General features: G+C 38.7%; 1 protein-coding gene across 1 annotated transcript in view; it reads right to left on the bottom strand.

The window, feature by feature from the left end:
* The window catches only part of LOC126458583 (hexosaminidase D-like), a 236531-nt gene that overhangs the window by 30457 nt on the left and 186596 nt on the right, over window positions 1-19478 (bottom strand). Inside the window, exon 9 of the mRNA XM_050095719.1 lies at window positions 5647-5757. Within this exon, the coding sequence (XP_049951676.1) occupies window positions 5647-5757 (111 nt within the window). The remainder of the gene's footprint in view (window positions 1-5646; window positions 5758-19478) is intronic.

Below are 19478 nucleotides of genomic sequence, written 5' to 3'. Positions count from 1 at the left end.
AATACTGCACGAAAGAATATCAACGAAACAGAATTTTCAAAATTCATGGGTGTTAAATTGATAAGAAACTGAATTGAAAGTCTCATTCTATAGATCATCTTTACAGCTAATTTCAGCATTTTTGCACACTGAGTAATAGCCAACATTATTAATGAAACTATCAAAAAGTTCACTTACTGTTCTTTTTTTCACTCACTGACATCACTCTCTACCAGATTTTGAGATAACTCATAACTGGAGAAGAAAGAATTCATTGTGTTGAAGTGTGTAGTAAGGAAATATGTAGTGTTCATTTTAGAATGCTTTTGAGACAGCATTGTGCAGACTGATTAAAGCCACACAGATCATTAGGCATTCACTCAGCTATGAAGTTTGTTGTTAAGAAGCAATCACAATTCAAAAAAGAACTGAAAAGTTGTGAGACACACAACTTTGAAGATGTGCCTTGTACTAGTTATTTGCAGTCAACAGCAACAGCTGATGATGGTTGCCTACAAATTATGGTTTCCAGATACCCCAGTCAGACTGTAACAGAATTGCACATGACATGTTTGTATGTAACTAGGAGAGCTCTGTCAACCCAGAGAGTACACAACTGTTTCTTCATTATCACTTTGGCCCACAGCACCCCTTACAATCAACAGTACAAAACTCCCAGCACCAAGGTGTGTGAAGAAGAAGAGCAAAAGAACACCTGGAATGGAACTGGGACCAGTGACATCGTTTGGCACCTGATGAACATCACAGAAGAGCGTGGAGGTGGCCAGGTTCGAATGCACATGTACGGCAGGCAGTGCTATGGCTTCAGCAGAAAGTTGGGTCAGTCATGTTTTGGGCTGGTATCATGTGCACATGTCAGATACCTCATATCATTATTAATGGTGATTTGATGGTTTTGCACTACTGAGGTACAATCTTCCAATTTCAAATCTCATGAACAACTTTCTCCAGGAGGCAGGAATCAGTTGGATGGAACGGCCTGTGGTAACCTTAGAAGGGCTGCTGTCTAAAGTGAGGGCTGGCCTTGAGCATCAAGGACAGCATTCTAAGGAATAAGGAATGAAGCAACTTACAAAGAGGAAAGGAGGAGGGAGGAAGGGGGGGGGGATAGAGGGGGGAAGGGAGATAGAGGGGGGGGGGGGGGGGGAAGTGTGGTGGATGGACAGGTTGGGGGGGAAGGGAGACATCAACAACAGCAACGTTCCCTTGAATCTACATTCATACACGTTGACAGATGTGCATGTGGTGGACAACTGTTGTGAATGTAGTGACTGAATGCAACTATTAATTCAGTCCAAACACCCATGGTAACATAAAAACATTGCCCTGATACAGTTCTTTATCAGTAGTCACTGTATGCTATGATTGTTAATCACTTTTCTGATAGGATGGCACTATAGCAAAGACATGGCACACAATAACAATTAACAAACAACATTTACACGGTCCAGTCACATAAATGTGAACACTGCATGTGTTCGACAACCGTGCAATAACCACTCACAGACGCTAGGTAGTGGTACCAGCAGTGGAGGGTATATAAAGCATGTGAGAGGGATGCAGAAAACAGTGATATCATTGTTATAATGTAGAAACAGAGCGATTTATCTTGACGTCCAAAAGGGCATGACCATTGGCTTGCGGGTCAGAACAGATAAGTTTGCAACATGTTTACGTGCCACCACAGTTAAACTATACTATCATGGAAAATGGCACTATCCAAATCTGGTTCTGAGGCAACTGTGGTGCACCACGGGCCATAGATGACAGGTTGAAAGATGGCTGTGGAGATGTGTACAAGCAAATAGACAAGCAACTGTTGAGCAGCTGACCACCCAGGTGAACCACGAGGCTACCAACAGTGTCTCCTCAATATATGCCAAGTATTCAGTGAACACTGGTGCGTGTGGGCCTCCACAACTGGCACCTGGTTCAAGAACCCACAATGAGCGCTGTTCATTGATGAGGAAGGTTGGTCTCTACCAGCTAGTACTGCAACTGAACGTCCATTGAGTGGTGACAGATGACCCTCTCAGGTGAATCACATTTTATATTCCACCAAAGTGAAACATCCGAAAGCAAACACCCTGTAACAATTATTGGAAGTTTCCAGCCTGGAGGAGAGAGAGTAATGGTTTCAAGAATGTTTTTGTGGCGATCCCTGGGTGATCTTGTTGTTCTGGAAAACACAGTGCATCTACACAACAAGTATTCATCTATGCTTGGGGATCTTGATCTCCCATACATGCAGTTTGTTTTTCCTAGGTACAATGACATCTACCACCAGGACATAATGTGTCACACAGATCGCAGTGTATGTGCGTGGTTTGAAGAGCACCAGGATGATTTCTAATACTCCACTGGCCACCAAACTCCATAGATTTAACCCCAACTGAGAATCTGTAGGACCACCTCAATTGGGCTGTTCATGGCATCTACATCAATACTCTGTAAATCACATTTAAGTGCCTGGCAGAGGGTTCATCAAACCACCTTCACAATTTGCTATTATTCCAATCTTGTGTAGCACACGGAAAGAGCGAACACCTATACCTTTCCATACGAGTTCCGATTTCCCTTATTTTATCGTGGTGATTGTTTCTCCCTATGTAGGTTGTAATCAACAAAATATTTCTGCATTCAGAGGAGAAAGTTGGTGATTGAAATTTCATGAGAAGATTCCGCTGCAACAAAAAATGCCTTTGTTTTAACGATGTCCTCCCCAAATCCTGTATCATTTCAGCGACACTCTCTCCCCCGTTTTGCAATAATACAAAACTTGCTGCCCTTCTTAGAACTTTTTCTATGTATTCTGTCAATCCTATCTGGTAAAGATTACACACCGTGCAGCAGTATTCTAAAAGAAGATGAACAAGCATAGTGTAGGCAGTCTCCTTAGTAGAACTGCTACATTTTCTAAGTGTCCTGCCAATAAAATGCAGTCTTTGGTTAGCCTTCCCCACAACATTTTCTGTGTTCCTTCCAATTTAAGTTGTTCACAACTGTAATTCCCGGGTATTTAGTTGAATTTATGACCTTCAGATTTGACTGATTTATTGCGTAACCGAAGTTTAACGGATTCCTTTTAGCACTCATGTGGATGACCTCACACTTTTCTTTATTTAGGGTCAATTGCCAATTTTTGCACCATACTGATATCTTTTCTAAATCATTTTGCAATTTGTTCTGATCTTCTGATGACTTTACTAGTCAATAAACGACAGCGTCATCTGCAAACGACCTAAGACGGCTGGTCAGATTGTCTCCCACATTGTGTATATAGATACGGAATAGCAAAGGGCCTGTAATACTACCTTGGGTAACGATATGGACCCTCACCCGAGAAACCTAGTGCAGTTGGCCGCGACACTGAAGTTGCCTTGGCTCCACATCCCTGTCAGTACCTTCCAGAGCCTCAATGAGTCTCTTCCTGCAGGCACTGCAAAAGTGGATATACAGGTGTTTGACAGGTGGTCACATTATTGTGACCAGACAGTGTATTAAGAGTGCGTTACAAACTGGTAATTGACTTTGGTACAGATGCATGTTACTTGATGTCCTAAACCTAGTATAGTGATATCTAACGACCTTTTCTGTCTCCTGGCAGTCTGTGATATTTTAAGTGTCACTGAGGCAATGTTTACAATCACTCTGTAAATGATTCACATTCTCTGTAAACAGTGAATGCTACATTAGAAGACAGCCTTTGGAGTACTGTCTGAGATGACTGCAGGCACTGAATGATATTGTCTAATTGCTTTTGCAGAACGGTCTACTGCTGATGCAGAACTTTCTTAGTGTTTGTGGCACATGATGTTTTGAGCCTGTTGGTGGAAGAATACCTATGTCCAGCCATACAGGGTGGAGACAAAGTGTATCATGGTTGACAGCAATCCTTATTGGCTGTTCACAATATTGGTGGACATACACAACGTGCCGGAGAAAGTGGTGTGGAAGCTGAAAGATGTCTGAGTTTGTGAGCGCCATCTAAAGGCTGCAGCACTGCCATCTAAAGGCTGCAGCACAGTGCTGCAAGACAGAAGGCAAGTGGTCGTGCCTGTGGTGGCGGCCTCTTGTGGTATTTGTTGTGTACCTCTTGCTGGGTACACAACAAAAACTCCTCTCAGCAATATGTAACGCCAAAAAGAAAAATGATTCACACTATTCAGTGTGAGACACAAAAAAATGAAGTATTCATTTGTAAAACTCTTTTTAACACTAACCCAATGAAGTACAAAGTCTAGAAGATAATAACAAAATCTTCAAATGAAAATTAAGATAAAATCAATATGGAAGGAATGAAGTAAACAAGTCACTGGATAGGTGAAATGTTGAGTAGTCAGCAGCCACATAACAAGACAGAAAAATGTCAAGCAGAGTGGATGTAGGGAGAAAGGAGGTGGGGAGTGGGGATGGAGGGGTGGACGGAAGGGTGGCTGATGACAGGGATTGGATGGAGAGGTAGCAAGCAGTGATGAGCAATCCCCTGCCCAGCAATCCATCGGCTTCTATGGAAAGGTTCCACATTCTAAACCTAATCTGCAATCAGATCTCCTACACCTTATCCACACCCACATACCAGCTGAAAGGAGAAAGCACCCTCCTCCCGCTTCCTCCGCATTACACAGTATCAGCTCAGAGTGCAACAACTAATCATATCCTTTGACTGGACTATGGCTATCTATCGTGATGTCCATAAGCGAGGGGCATACTACACACAATTCTTTCTATGGGTCCTAAAGTGTTACTTGTCATGCAAACACTGTTTCTAATGGCGTATCTGCACATGCTCCCATTCCTCTGACTACTCCCATGAACTAGATGCTAAGGGCCACCCACCTCTATCATCATGCTGAATTGGGGCAACTTTACTATATTCTCGCCATGAGTTTCCCTGACCTCCCACTTCACTCATTTGCATTTACAGCCTCCTCTCTGCAGCCTTCCGCTTTATCTCTTCTATATCCCACACCTAATCCAGTTCTCCATATTATTGTGCACTATGCACAACTTCCCGTCCCTGCGCCACAGTGAAATCCAGCTGTTAGACCCCATTCCCTTTAATTCTCCCTCCTACTTCCCACCTCATTTCTCCTCTTGCCCAGTCCACCCGTTACAACCCTTCAACCCAGTTGAGCTGCAGAGCCGGCACAATATAGTTATGCAGGTGTATATGATTCTGTCAGCTGTGAAGGAGGATTCACCCAAAAGTTCAGTAACATTCTCAGCCTTGTTCCCATGTTTTTCATTGACCTAGTGCCTCAAAAGTACATGGTGAATTGTTACTTTTACTTCATTCATATCCTGCCAATTACTTTCCATTACCATATTTCTGTGAAGCAAGTTCCATTACTATATCTCTTCCTTCTCCCTAGAGGAATTTCTGAACATGTGGTAGAATGACAATTTTGCGAGTATGTGTTTTTGCAGATGGAATTACATCTAATTAAAAGAGTCAATAAAGATTAATGCAAAAGTCAGTCTTGTAAATTATCACCTTGGTACCACACTTTTCATTGAGAAAATGTATTACAGTTGTTAATTGACTGACACATACCACATCACAGTGAAGGATAAAAGATATGGTGCAGGGGCATGCAAATAATTAATGTAGTACTTGGAAGGTTCATATGAATATATACTAACTGTTCACTATCAACAATGTTCCGGTACTTGACACGAAGGTTCATGAACCACTCAACGCCAACACGAACCTTCCATCCAGGAAATGACAATTGTTGTGGTACTGGTTGCGGTCTGAAACAAATAAAATAACTATTAATATTAAAATGACCCCCCCCCCTCCTTTCCACACACACACACACACACACACACACACACACACACACACACACACACACACACACACACACACTTATTGCAAGCTATGCAGACTGACAGACAAAAAGCTATGTGAACGGTATTTTGAAGTGGCATGATGAGCTCCAGTAAGAGCTACAAGTCACTGAATGTGTTCTCAGGATACCGTCTGTAAGTCTATTACAATTTCAATTCATAGATTCTTGAGGCATTATGGCAGGCCAGAATCTCTTACATCTTCAACCAGCAATGTGGTTATAGACACGTTAGCCATGAAATTAAGTATATTACTTTAAGTTGCGGAGAATCACTGTACATTCCTGACAATATGTGATCAAGCATTGTCTTGAAAGGACAAAGACCAAAGAATATATTGAAGTAAGGGTGGGACATTTACTCTATCTCTTTCTCATAGAACCCACTGCTGCTGGAAGGACTCACAAATGCCAGGTCTGTGTTGGATATTCAATGATGTTGGATCTCTCCTGGTAGTCACTCAATAAAATGCGCGTGGATATTTAATGCTGAATTATAGATGCCATAAACTACAATGAGGACACTACACTTACAACCATACTTTTAACTACAATTACAATGGCAAAATCATGTTTATTTTAGTGTAATATTTGATGACTGATGGTGTGATAGCATGGTGCATTTTTTAATAACATCAATCTTGGGTGCCCACATGATGGTTTGTGCGGGAGAGGGTGGGGGCCCAACTGAGGGATAGGAATGAAATATTTTTAATATTTTGGAAGATAAATGGCAACTTGTAAATAGCCATAAGAAAGTTCCATTTCTGAACCTATTAAAAACCTATGTAATACTGATTTTTAAATAATTTTGCTGAAAGAAGAAAACCTGGCTAAAATATATTTATTCCTTTTCCTCAGAGCTGGGGAAAGGGGGGGGGGGGGGGGGAGGGGGTATGGGCATCCTTGTCGGATGCTACATACTGTGAATTCTTTCAACAACTACCAGTACCTCATAGTCATCATACACATATGTTCACTGGGCTGCTCAATAATAACCTAACAAGATAACACTCAACCACATTCCTCTTGTGAATGACTAGGGCAGAGACTGCTATTCTTGTAGTGCCATTACATTACTGGTGGAATATTTGTGGGATAAGATCAATATGACCAGCCAATGTCTTCTAATTACAAGCATCAAAGAGAAAATGTATGTAACACTGAGGAGGTGTGTCATATTTGCAAACATAAAGACACTTTCATTACCACAGTGAAACATTCCAATTATGGGCCACTGCACATACAAATAACTAACTAATTAAATAATAAAGAGTTGTGATCTGTGATCAAAGCATCACAATTGCTAACACACACAACACTTCACCAGACAGTGTTTGCCTCTCTCTCTCTCTCTACACATACACTGCTATCCCTTCCCCTTCCCTGCCCCCCCCCCTCCAGATTGCTGCTTGCATCCCACATGATAGTTGCATTCCGGCCTGCGGTACTGGAGTTGGCGGTCGTGTGTGCATGAGGTGTGCTTCCTCTTGTGTTTGTGTGGGCGCGCGTGTGTTTGTTACCAATGAAGGCTGTGGCCGAAAGCTTTATGTGAGTGTAAAGCTACGTCCAAGCTGAAGCATGATATGTTCCAAGATGGCCGCTGAGTAAGTGACGCCAGAAACCATTTCCAGAAAGTTAAGTGATTTAGACAGGGACATAATTTAGTGTAACGCCGACAACAAATTAAATACGTGCATTAGTGTATCGTTTAGTCTTGCTGTTAAAGGATTGACTTTTCTTTGCGTATTTTTTCAGAAAACACGAAAAGATCGTAACTTCGTGAAGTCGCGCTCAGGCTTAAATTTTGTAAACATGTTTGTTTCTTGTTTCACGGTAATTTAACTAGTTTCTCGGTAACAAATAAGTAAACTACTGTAAATAGCATATAACTTCATTGTTTTAATACAGATTTCAGAAAAACAGCGTAACTTTATATCAGAAACTTGCTTACATACATTTGTTTATAGGCCTAATTCTCGTAACATTTTTGGAGAATCAAAGTTAAAGTATCTCGTTTAATTGTCCTTTTTTCATTCCATCGAGTGAAATATATAATAAATAGCGTATACCTTCATTGTTTTAATACAGATCTCAGAAAAACAGCGGAATTTTAAATCAGAAACTTGCTTATATACATTTGTGAATAGGCTTAATTTCTTGTAACGTCTTTTTTGATTTTCGGTAATTTAATTGCTTTATTCTAGCTAAAGTATTATTTTTGCCATGAGAGAGAAGTGCCTGACTTGCCGTAGAATTGTTAGTTCCGGGGTTTGGTGTGATGGATGCAGTAGTTTTTTTCACTGGGGGGACTGCAGTGGCGTGGGTGTTGGGAAAGTGGATCAGGCTCATCAGTGGTTATGTAGGATTTGCAGCAGAGATAGGAAGATAGTGGAACAGGAGGGGAAAATTGCTGCCCTTCAGGCTGAGCTAGATCAGGCTAGGGAAGATCTGGGCAGGTTAAGGAGAGAGAAGGGCAAAGAGAGGTGGGAAGTGGCAACAGGTAGCAGAAGGAACAGGCCTAGAACTAAGTCTGACAGTTTTGTGGTGAATGTCAAAAATAAGTTTGACCTGTTGCTTCAGTTAGAAACTGATGGGCCTCAAGCAGAGGTAGGTGTAGACAGGACACAACAAACTTTCAATAGGAAATTGAAAAAGAATGTAGGAAAGTCATCGAAAAGGAAGAAGGTTTTGTTGTTAGGCAGTTCTCATGCCAGAGGTGTAGGCCAACTTCTGCAGGAGGAATTAGGACCAGAACACCAGGTCACAAATTTTTTCAAACCAAGTGCTAGTCTGGATCAGGTGACAGAGGATTTAGGTTCACTCTGTAAAGGATTTACCAGGGAAGACACCGTGGTTATTGTGGGAGGGCCAGGGAACAGCATCGACAGACGTCCTGGGTACAGTATAGAGTGTGACCTGGTAAAGATTGCGTCGGCATCGAGACACACCAATGTTGAATTTGTATCTGTCCTGAGACGCCATGACCGGCCTCATTTGAACTCTTCTGTTGGGAGAGTTAATTTGGAGTTGGAACAGCTGCTTGGGTCGGGTGCGGGGGCTCATATTGGTGTGGTTCCTGTTGATTCACTCAGTAGGTGGGACTATACCAGGCACGGCCTACATCTCAACAGGAAAGGGAAGGGGAAACTGGCTGGGGTAATAGCAGGAAATTTAAGGGGTGGAGGCACTGCCATGAATGGTAAAATACCAGTGGTTATGGGTGTTGGAGCAGCACCTTTTTTAGAATAGGCAAGACAGAAAGATGTCAAGTTCTACGAGAGGTCAGGATTGAATCAAATCTTCAGTTTAGGAAAGAAATTAAACAGCACAATTCTAGCACATTGGATCACCAATCACAGCTGTCAATTATAAATTTTCACCAATCACCAGAAATTTTATCTCCACCAAGTTGTATCTCAGTCCTAGGTAATTGCATTGATGAATTAAAGTCACCCAACCCAACTGACATAATCTGCCTCTCTGAACACCATGTGACCACTGGTATAGGAACTAGGCCTAAGCACAATGAGAAACTCAGACAGGAGAGTACTGTAAATGTTAGAATAAGGAAAGGTTCTCATAAAAGTATAATTAAAATAATGTGAGTATATTTCATCAAAATATTGGGAGTTTAAAGAATAAAATAGATGAGCTTCTGGTTTTTTTAGAAGATTTAGAAGCTGAGGATGAAATAGATATACTACGCCTGTCTGAGCATCACATTGTTACTGATATGGATAAGGTAAATGTAAGTGGATATAAGCTCTCTGCATATGTAACGAGAGAAAATATGGAGAAAGGAGGAGTTGCCATATATGTCAAAAGTTATCATTGTGCAAAAAGTATAGAAACAAAAAAGTTTTGTGTACAGAAACATATAGAAGCATGTGCCTGTGAGCTTAAATTAAATAAAGGCACATTTATAATTGTAACTGTATATAGGTCCCCATCAGGAAATTTTCATCTATTTCTGAAAAATTTGGACTCCTTGTTGTGCTATCTGTGAGACAGGGGGAAGCAAATTATTATTTGTGGGGACTTCAGTGTAGATTCTCTGAACGAGGGTAATAGGAAAAATGACCTTGAAGTATTACTCGGTTCTTTCAATTTGACACCCGTTATTGATTTTCCTACTCGGGTGGTAAAGGATAGCAGCTCACTGATAGATAACTTCTTTATAGATCAAGATAAGTTTAACCAGATAAATGCTCAGCCTGTTGAGAATGGTCTTTCTGATCATGGTGCACAGCTAGTTACAATATATGACATAGCTCCATTCAGCAATACTAAACAGTCCTCCAAAGTAGTACGTTCAGTCAACGATTTAACAATTGCAAATTTCAGGGAAAGCCTACAGCAGTTAGACTGGGATGAGGTGTACTGTGAACCTGATACCAATTTAAAATATAATTTATTTCATGACATTTTTGTAAATGCATTTGAAAACTGCTTCCCCAAGAAAATAGTTAAATATACTCGTAAGAAACCTTGTAACAAACCATGGCTTACTAAGGGTATAAAAATATCTTGTAACCGGAAAGGGAAATGTATCTGACAGCAAGAAAGAGTAGTGACCCAGAAACTATCATACATTATAAAAACTACTGTGTTATATTAAGAAAAGTTATTAAAAAATCCAGGAGTATGTGTATCATGTCTGAAATCAGCAACTCTGATAATAAAATTAAAACAATTTGGAATATTATTAAAAGAGAAACAGGTCAACCAAGAGCAGAGGAAGACAGTATTACCATCAAATTGAATGAAAACTTTACGAACAAAAAGTCAGAAGTTGAAAATATTTTTAATAATCATTTTCTAAATGTTGTGGATATAGTCGGGTCCAGGTGTTCATTAGAAGATGCTATGCTGTTAATGGAAGAAGCCATACCTATGCAATTTGATACAATTGAAATCTCACCCACTTCTCCCTCTGAAATTAGGAAAATAATAAACTTGCTTAAAAGCAAAAACTCACATGGAATTGATGGCATTTCCAGCAAAATACTAAAAGCTTGTTCTCAACAGATAAGTAAGATTCTCAGCCACCTGTGTAATAGCTCTCTGGAACAGGGCATTTTCCCTGATAGACTGAAATATGCTATTGTTATACCTTTGCATAAAAAGGGGGATAGATCTGATGTCAACAATTACCGTCCAATCTCCCTTCTAACAGCATTATCCAAAATTTTTGAGAAAGTAATGTATTCAAGAGTAGCTTCACATATCTGTAAAAATGAAGTACTAACAAAATGTCAGTTTGGTTTCCAGAAAGGTTTTTCAACAGAAAATGCCATATATGCTTTCACCAATCAAATTTTGAATGATCTGAATAACCGAACACCACCCACTGGGATTTTTTGTGATCACTTAAAGGCTTTTGATTGTGTAAATCATGAAATTCTGCTAGACAAGCTCAAGTATTGTGGCATGAGTGGGACAGTGCACAAATGGTTTAATTCGTACCTAACTGGAAGAGTGCAGAAAGTTGAAATAAGTAGTTCTCATAACATGCAAAGATCAGTACATTCCTCAAACTGGGGAACTATCAAGAATGGGGTTCCACAAGGGTCAGTCTTGGGTCCTTTGTTGTTCTTAATATATATTAATGACTTGCCATTCTATATTCATGAAGAGGCAAAGTTAGTTCTCTTTGCTGATGATACAAGTATAGTAATCACACCTGACAAACAAGAATTAACCGATGAAATTGTCAATACTGTCTTTCAGAAAATTACTAAGTGGTTCCTTGTAAACGGACTCTCACTGAATTTTGATAAGACACAGTACATACAGTTCCGTACAGTGAATGGTATGATGCCATTAATAAATATAGACCTTAATCAGAAGCATATAGCTAAGGTAGAATATTCCAAATTTTTAGGTGTGTCCATTGATGAGAGATTAAATTGGAAGAAACACATTGATGATCTGCTGAAATGTTTGAGTTCAGCTACTTATGCAATAAGGGTCATTGCAAATTTTGGTGATAAACATCTTAGTAAATTAGCTTACTACGCCTATTTTCACTCATTGCTTTCATATGGCATCATATTCTGGGGTAATTCATCACTGAGGAAAAAAGTATTTATTGCACAAAAGCGTGTAATCAGAATAATAGCTGGAGTCCACCCAAGATCATCCTGCAGACATTTATTTAAGGATCTAGGGATATTCACAGTAGCTTCTCAGTATATATACTCTCTTATGAAATTTGTTATTAACAACCAAACCCAATTCAAAAGTAATAGCAGTGTGCATAACTACAACACTAGGAGAAAGGATGATCTTCACTATTCAAGATTAAATCTAACTTTGGCACAGAAAGGGGTGAATTATACTGGCACTAAAGTCTTTGGTCACTTACCAAATAGAATCAAAAGTCTGACAGATAACCAACAAGTATTTAAGAAGAAATTAAAAGAACTTCTGAATGACAACTCCTTCTACTCCATAGAGGAATTTTTAGATATAAATTAAGAAAAAAAAGAAAAAGGAAAAAAAATAAAAAATAAAAAATAAAGAAAAACAAAAAACACACAAAAAAATAAAGTTGTTATACTAACTTAAGTATGTTGTTAAATTAACTTAATTATGTCATGTATTGGAAAATTTGACTCGTTCCACATCATTACGAAATATCGTATTCATGATCCATGGAACTAGTATTAATCTAATCTGTGCCTGTCTGCAACTTCACATTTCTTTATTATGGTAAGTAGCAATCTGTCCTACACTGTTAACACCCAAAGGATATGGATATGAACATAATATTTTGTTGGAACTACAGTAGGTACTATCCAATGTTCTCTTGCACCTCAGCTTCTAGCACAGAACCATTGACAAACCTTTGTGTTATAATTTGTTACTTTCGTGAGAATGGTAATTATATTTGACTATAACTACTATAATGTACTTAAGCCAATTTATAATAATATAATGAAAATGATAGCTGCTACTCATCATACAGCGGAAATGCTGAGTCGCAGAAAGGCACAACAAAAAGACTGTCGGAATTTTTTCTCGCAGTCTTTTTGTTGTTCCTTTCTGTGACTCAGCATTTCTGCTATATGGTGAGTAGCAACTTCCCTTTTCATTATATTGTTACACTCCATCAGCTTGAGGAGACTGCAAAAAACTGCAGTGATCGTGCATGTCTCATTTGATTAAAAGCAATATGAATGAACAAATAAGTCTCCGACTAGTACAGCGACAATACCGGTACCAAATCACATGTCACAACAAAAAGGCTGTTGGAAAGTCTTTCTGACAGTCTTTTTGTTGAGCCTTTCTGTGACTCAGCATCTCTGTTGTATGGTAAGTAGCAACTATCCTTTTCATTATATTGTTATATTCCATCCTGGATTTTCCATTGTTCGATTTAGCCAATTGATAACACTATTCCATCTTAGATCACATGTTCATCATTTCTAGATGGCAGTTAATTTTGAAATATGCTCCAGAAATAATGTACTTACACTGCTCCATTCCTCATGACATTCTTAGCCTGTCAGTGATCTCTATTCCTAGACTTTTGCAGTCCTTTTCAAAATACCAAAGTATAAGTGTGTAGATAGCATAAGATCTGTTTCATATCATTATGGGCTGATAACATGTGATTTGTACCGGTATTGTCGCTGTATCAGTCAGAAACTTTATCTGTTCATTCATATTGCCTCTAATCGAATGAGACATGCACAATCACTACAGTTTTTTGCAGTCTCTGAGATTTGGGGATCTGTGGTACTTATAATATGTGGAGGAGAGCTGAATATGCAGTTCATGTTAGATGCAAAAAACAACTACACAGTATCACTGAGAGATGCTAACAATAGGCAGTGTTACAGATACAAGGAGATCATGACTTGTTCAGAAGAGATGGCAATGCTGTTACTGTTAGCAAGACCCATACACACCATACACAGAGCCTACACAAGTCACTGTGTCAAGGTTATCACAAATGTGACCTAAATATTTATATGATTAGAACCATTTTGAAAAATGACCTTTTCTCCAATGAACGGAAGCCATATTATATTTAATGATTTTTCCCTGAATATTATAACTGTGGAATGGAGATTGCTGACTCTACTTTGGCTCTGGCATGATGAAAATCAGGACTGCTTAACTATGTATTGTGGTCAGATGATGCTGCCTTTCAAACTGTCAACTTTGTCAACAGACATAATTATCATTACTGCATGAGGAAGAATGTTTTTGTTGGAGAGTTGCATGGGTGTCAAAGGGTAACAGATTGGCATGGGCCTACTGCATATTCCATTTGCTGGTTCACTCCTTTTCCATACAGCTATGAGTGATGAAATATATCTGGAAATACTGTAGGTTTGTATTTGACCACTAACAGCTCAATGAGAGAATCTTTTATCCGCAAAATTGCATTCATGAAAGGTTACATAATTATTTTTCAAGTCAATGGATTTGCGAAGTGGTCATACAGGTAGGCCAGTTTGATGTGAAACAACAGCCTAGATCTGATGTTCAATGATGATTTCCTTTGGGGATGGGAAAAGGAAATGACATACCAACAAGAACCAAAAATTATTGAGTGAACTGATGCAATGGTCACCCTCGTGGTCAAGAATATTCCATGCAAATGTTAAAAGCAGCAGTTGCAAGTGAAATGGATCAGCTTCCTAAATTAGTTACCAATACAAACACTTCCATGAAAATTTAGCGGAGGTATTAATAAAACCTCAACGCTGTGCCGGTGTGACATGATCTGTCACAATGGTCGTGTGTTAGTAAGGAAATATAATTCTGCAATTCTTTAGCTAAAAAGATTGTATGATTTGTTAGAACTAAGCAAAAAGAACTGTGCTGAATACACAAGCCATGGACTGCACTTAAACACGAAAGGAACCTCCAAGCCAGTTTCCCAGTTAAGTGAACTGTGGGACAAATCTATTAAAGAGGAGGATCCTATTGCTTTAGATTACAAGCATGAGGCTGTTTTAGGATAAAGGATCACCACACTAGTATCCAGGGGTGTAGTTCAGATGTGTCTGAATCCATTTCACTTGAAGAAAATCCATACTATAAAATAAGTGACCAGCCATTGCAAAACAGTTCTAAAGACCCAGTTAAAGCTGCAGATTATTGTAAAAACTGTAACGTAAATAAATGTGATGCGTGAAAAGTGTTAAATCTACAAGACGCACAATTACAGATGATGCATTTAAATGTTCAATATCTCAGACACAAAGTAGGTTTATTGCAGATACTCATAGAGGAACACTAACCACATGTGGACATACGGACTAAAATTGAACGAAATAATATATCACAGATTACAATGTTACCTATTAATAAATAGTTATTGCAGGCATTGCCATAAAGGTGGTGGTGGGGCAGTTTATGTTAATAAACAAACAGCAGTTGAAAAAATACTTTTTGTTGAACACCATACCGAAGAAGGTTAATTTGAAATGGCAGGTGTGCTCCACGGTAATGATCTGAAGTTAGCTAAGCATAAAGTGACTGGGATGTATCACCCACCAAATGCAGATGTAAAGAGTTTTACGGACAGACTTTCTAGGGTAGTTGGCCAGGCTGGCCCTAATGACCTTGGTATATTTGGCAATTTCATATACATGCAAATTATAATAGTACAGTAAATCTGAAGCTCATTGAAGTATTAAGCTCATATAATCTTGTAAATATAGTAAGCTCAGACACTACAGTAATGGACACATGCTCCGCTATAGTAGATATTCTAATATCAGCAACATATTATAGATAAAATAAATCACAGTAGCCTAGATTTTCATCACTCTCCACTTTTGTCAGGTGATGACATATGATTTACACACATAAATTTAGCTGCACCACAAACAATAAAGATCATTCTGCAGAAGCAAACTCTGAATAGATCAAATATTAATGGCTTTAAATATAAACTGGCAGAGGAGAAGTGAGAGTCGATGATTTAGGTGAAAGGGCCTGACAACAATTGGAATAGATTCCATACAACCCTTTTGAGACATTATGACTGTTGCTACCCTGTCAGGGAAATCCGAAAGGTAGTTAAGCATCGCCAAAATGGAAGTAATCCTAGACTGAAGCTCCTACCAAATCTGATTAGGCTCATGCCAATTATATACAATCTAAACCTGCTTTATGAAGCTACTAATCGAAGATCTTTAAGGGAAAATACAATCGTTCAAAGAAAAAAATAAAACATTAAACTGAAGTTACAAACCTTAAGAATCAGACTAATAGAAAATGAATAGCGCACTCTGATAATATAAGTAAAACATCCTGGGAGTTAATTGATAAATACCATAATGAATATGGAACCTTTCGGCGTAAGACATGACGGTAATACTGCAACTACTGGCCAACCAACCCCTATTGTAAAGGCAAAAGTTGAGACCTCAGGCCGTCTAACTTTGAGTTTATGGAGGTAAATGAGTAGGAAGTTGGCAAAGGTAATACACATTCTAAAGAAAAAGTTTTCATCTGTATGGGATGGCATATTCAGTGCAATTACTAAGGGTTGCTTAAAAGAAATATCAGAACCTATTACCTACCTTGTTAATTGCAGCAATAGAGAAAACATGTATCCAGCTGTTCTAAAAATGAATGTTGTGAAACCAGTACATATAGAGGGAAGTAAGGAAGATGTTTCTAACTATAGACCATACATTAATTACAGCCTTTAGTAAGATATTCGCCTGTCCCAGCTTAGTGCCTCTTACACAAAACACAAACTTCTTATAGAGTCCCGGCACAAAAAGGGGTAAGCATGACCACAGCAGTTGCACAGTTCTTCCATGAAGTGTACTGTCTGTTGGACAAGAGGATGCAAACTGCAGGTATATTTTTACACCTGACAAAAGCATTAAACACAGTAAACCATATCTTACTTCTAAAAACACTGAAGTTCTCACCACATCAATGTAAGTAATGTATGTAACATCTCCACCAGTGGAACAGTTACACAAGGTGTTCCTCACACCTCAATCCTTGGTCCCTTTCTCTTCCTGATATTTACTAACGACATTGCACAACTTAATAACTCTCATATTATATGCTACACAGATAACACCTCAATTTTATTCTCTAGTAGATAATATACGAAGTTAGACTCTTTTGCTACTAGTGGTATAAAAGTATTAAATACTTCAATGACCAGGGCCTCAAAGTGAATGTCACCAAATCTCAGTTATTGGCATTTAAAATAGACAGTTCTCACCACATAAATGTAAGTAATGTATGTAACATCTTAGCAACAGAAACAGACAGTTGTACCTTTTGGGTGTGCATGTCGATGAAAATCTGTGGTGTACAAACCACAAAATGGTTCAAATGGCTCTGAGCACTATGGGACTTAACATCTGTGGTCATCAGTCCCCTAGAACTTAGAACTACTTAAACCTAACTAACCTAAGGACATCACACACATCCATGCCCGAGGCAGGATTCAAACCTGCGACCGTAGCAGTCCCGCGGTTCCGAACTGAGCGCCTGAGCCGCTAGACTACAAACCACATTAATTCTGTATGTGGAAAAGTCAGGGGTAGTTTATATACCCCTACCCACCTTAGACTGATAGTTCCTAGAAAAACATTAAAAATAGTTTACTATGGAACGATTTACCCCTTTCTAAACTATTATGGGGCTATGCAGCTGAGTCCATTTAGAAAGATTACTGCTTTTACAGAAATGAGGAATAAGACTTACATTTAGGATAGGCTGTAGAGAATCATGCCGTGAAGTATTTGTGCAGCGCAAACAGTTACTGTAAACTGAGACAACTTTGCCACATTTTTTTTTCCTTCAGCCTGATTTGTTGCCTAATAATGTAGAAAGGGTTTTGAAACCATCCTAAAACTTCAGTGCTGATCTCTAGTTTCATAATTCATGGACAGATGACAACTTACTTTCGTTATTTATATATTAAAAAAATAAAAACACGTTTGGCAAAGTTAGCTGGCAAACCAGACCTGGTTTGCCAGGTAACCTTGCCAGCTGTGTTAAAATTGATGGAAATCAAAAACAAAAATACCAAAAAAGAAGTTCAGAGCATTGAAAACAATTTACACAGTAGTATTAAACACTTTAATCCAGTGGCATTATAATGTCAAAACTTTAATGCAAAGAGAAAGTGATACAAAAACGTAAACACAAAATTCAAATATTAAAAGTTAAAAGAATAGTTTAACGTATTCTTTAGAAAAGAAAAATTTGCCTTGGTTTTGATTATAAGGGTTATTAATTATGTACACAATGTCTTTTACATTCAGGGATGCTTCATCTCACACATCTGGGAAGCAAAAATTTCCCCCCTGTCTATTTTACAAAGATACAACATCTCGAACTCCCCATCTCCATAGAACTGAATGAGTTTACCATCAAAATGCTTGACACTTTTTTTGTCAGGAATTTTTTTACAACAAAAATTCCAAGCTTTAGTTTTGTAAGATCCTGGGCCATTCTGGTACTAACTTCAATATGTTCACAAATGGCTGAACTACAATCCCCTTCACAGCAAAAAGTGAGATCAACAGATCATTTCCAACTACCTAGTTCTTCCATAGGTTTTGCATCATCTTCAGGTTCGGAGTCAGATGTTCATGTAAAGAAAACACACAGTCAGATTCTTGATTGATGTGATGGTTATTCCTCTGAGTGTTCTTCCTTTTACCAGTCCCCTCAATTTGTTTCATTACACAGGTACTTGGAAAAGACTGGCAATTCATCACCAGCTACTCCGGGTGCCACACCAATTTTCCTTCTTCTCCTCTTCAGTGGATTCTGACTATTATGTCTGAGACAGGCTTGAAGGTAATTAACGAGTGAATCACTAATTCTTGTAGGTGTGCCATTATCATCAGCTCTCTCTGCATCTGGGATTGTAGAATAAACTTCTTCAGGATTGAATAAACTTCTTCAGGATTTAGTGGCACAATGCCACATTTCTTGAACCTTGATATGATGTTCAATTTGATTTTCTTCCCTTCATCCAAAGCAATGAGAAGTTTTACCAACAGTCTGGGAAATGTTTGGAACTAGATGAGTTTCTCAGCTTATAATCTGTAAGTATGGCTCTCCATTTCCTGTTACAGGAGCAAAGACTGAAACATCCAGAGGTTGACACAGATGAGTGGCTGGGGGCAAGACCATAAAGCGAATGTTGTGAGTTTTTGCATGCCTTGATATCTCTTACATTCACTTGGCTACTAAGATTATCTCCTATTAAACATTTAGGGTCAGATAGATTTCTTGCCCGCAGAGTATCAAACAATCCACTTGCTGTATTGACATATTTTGTTTCTTTCGGTCCTCCTAAAATCCACATGTCCCATAACTGCTTTGGACGATAAAGACCCCAAAAGGGGGAAGCAGTTCTCATGATGAATGAAAGTGCTAACATTAAAGAAACACTTGTTTTGGTAGAATTTATAGTCCTTTGCATCCCCTATGAAATAACTTTTTTTTACCCTGGATCATCAGTCAAATTTGTCGTATCATAGTTTAGGAAATATTTTGGCACTTATGTGAAGAAAGTGTTTGTTTATGTCGTTTCACAAAAGAACAGTACCAGTCATTACCAGGTAAGTTATTTTTGAATTGTGAAATCTGCTTCCCCACTGAATC

This window comes from Schistocerca serialis, chromosome 2 (assembly GCF_023864345.2).
Source record: "Schistocerca serialis cubense isolate TAMUIC-IGC-003099 chromosome 2, iqSchSeri2.2, whole genome shotgun sequence".
Lineage (NCBI taxonomy): Eukaryota > Metazoa > Arthropoda > Insecta > Orthoptera > Acrididae > Schistocerca > Schistocerca serialis.
The sequence above is the reverse complement of the archived record's forward strand: the minus strand, read 5'-3'. Positions and strand labels throughout refer to the sequence as shown.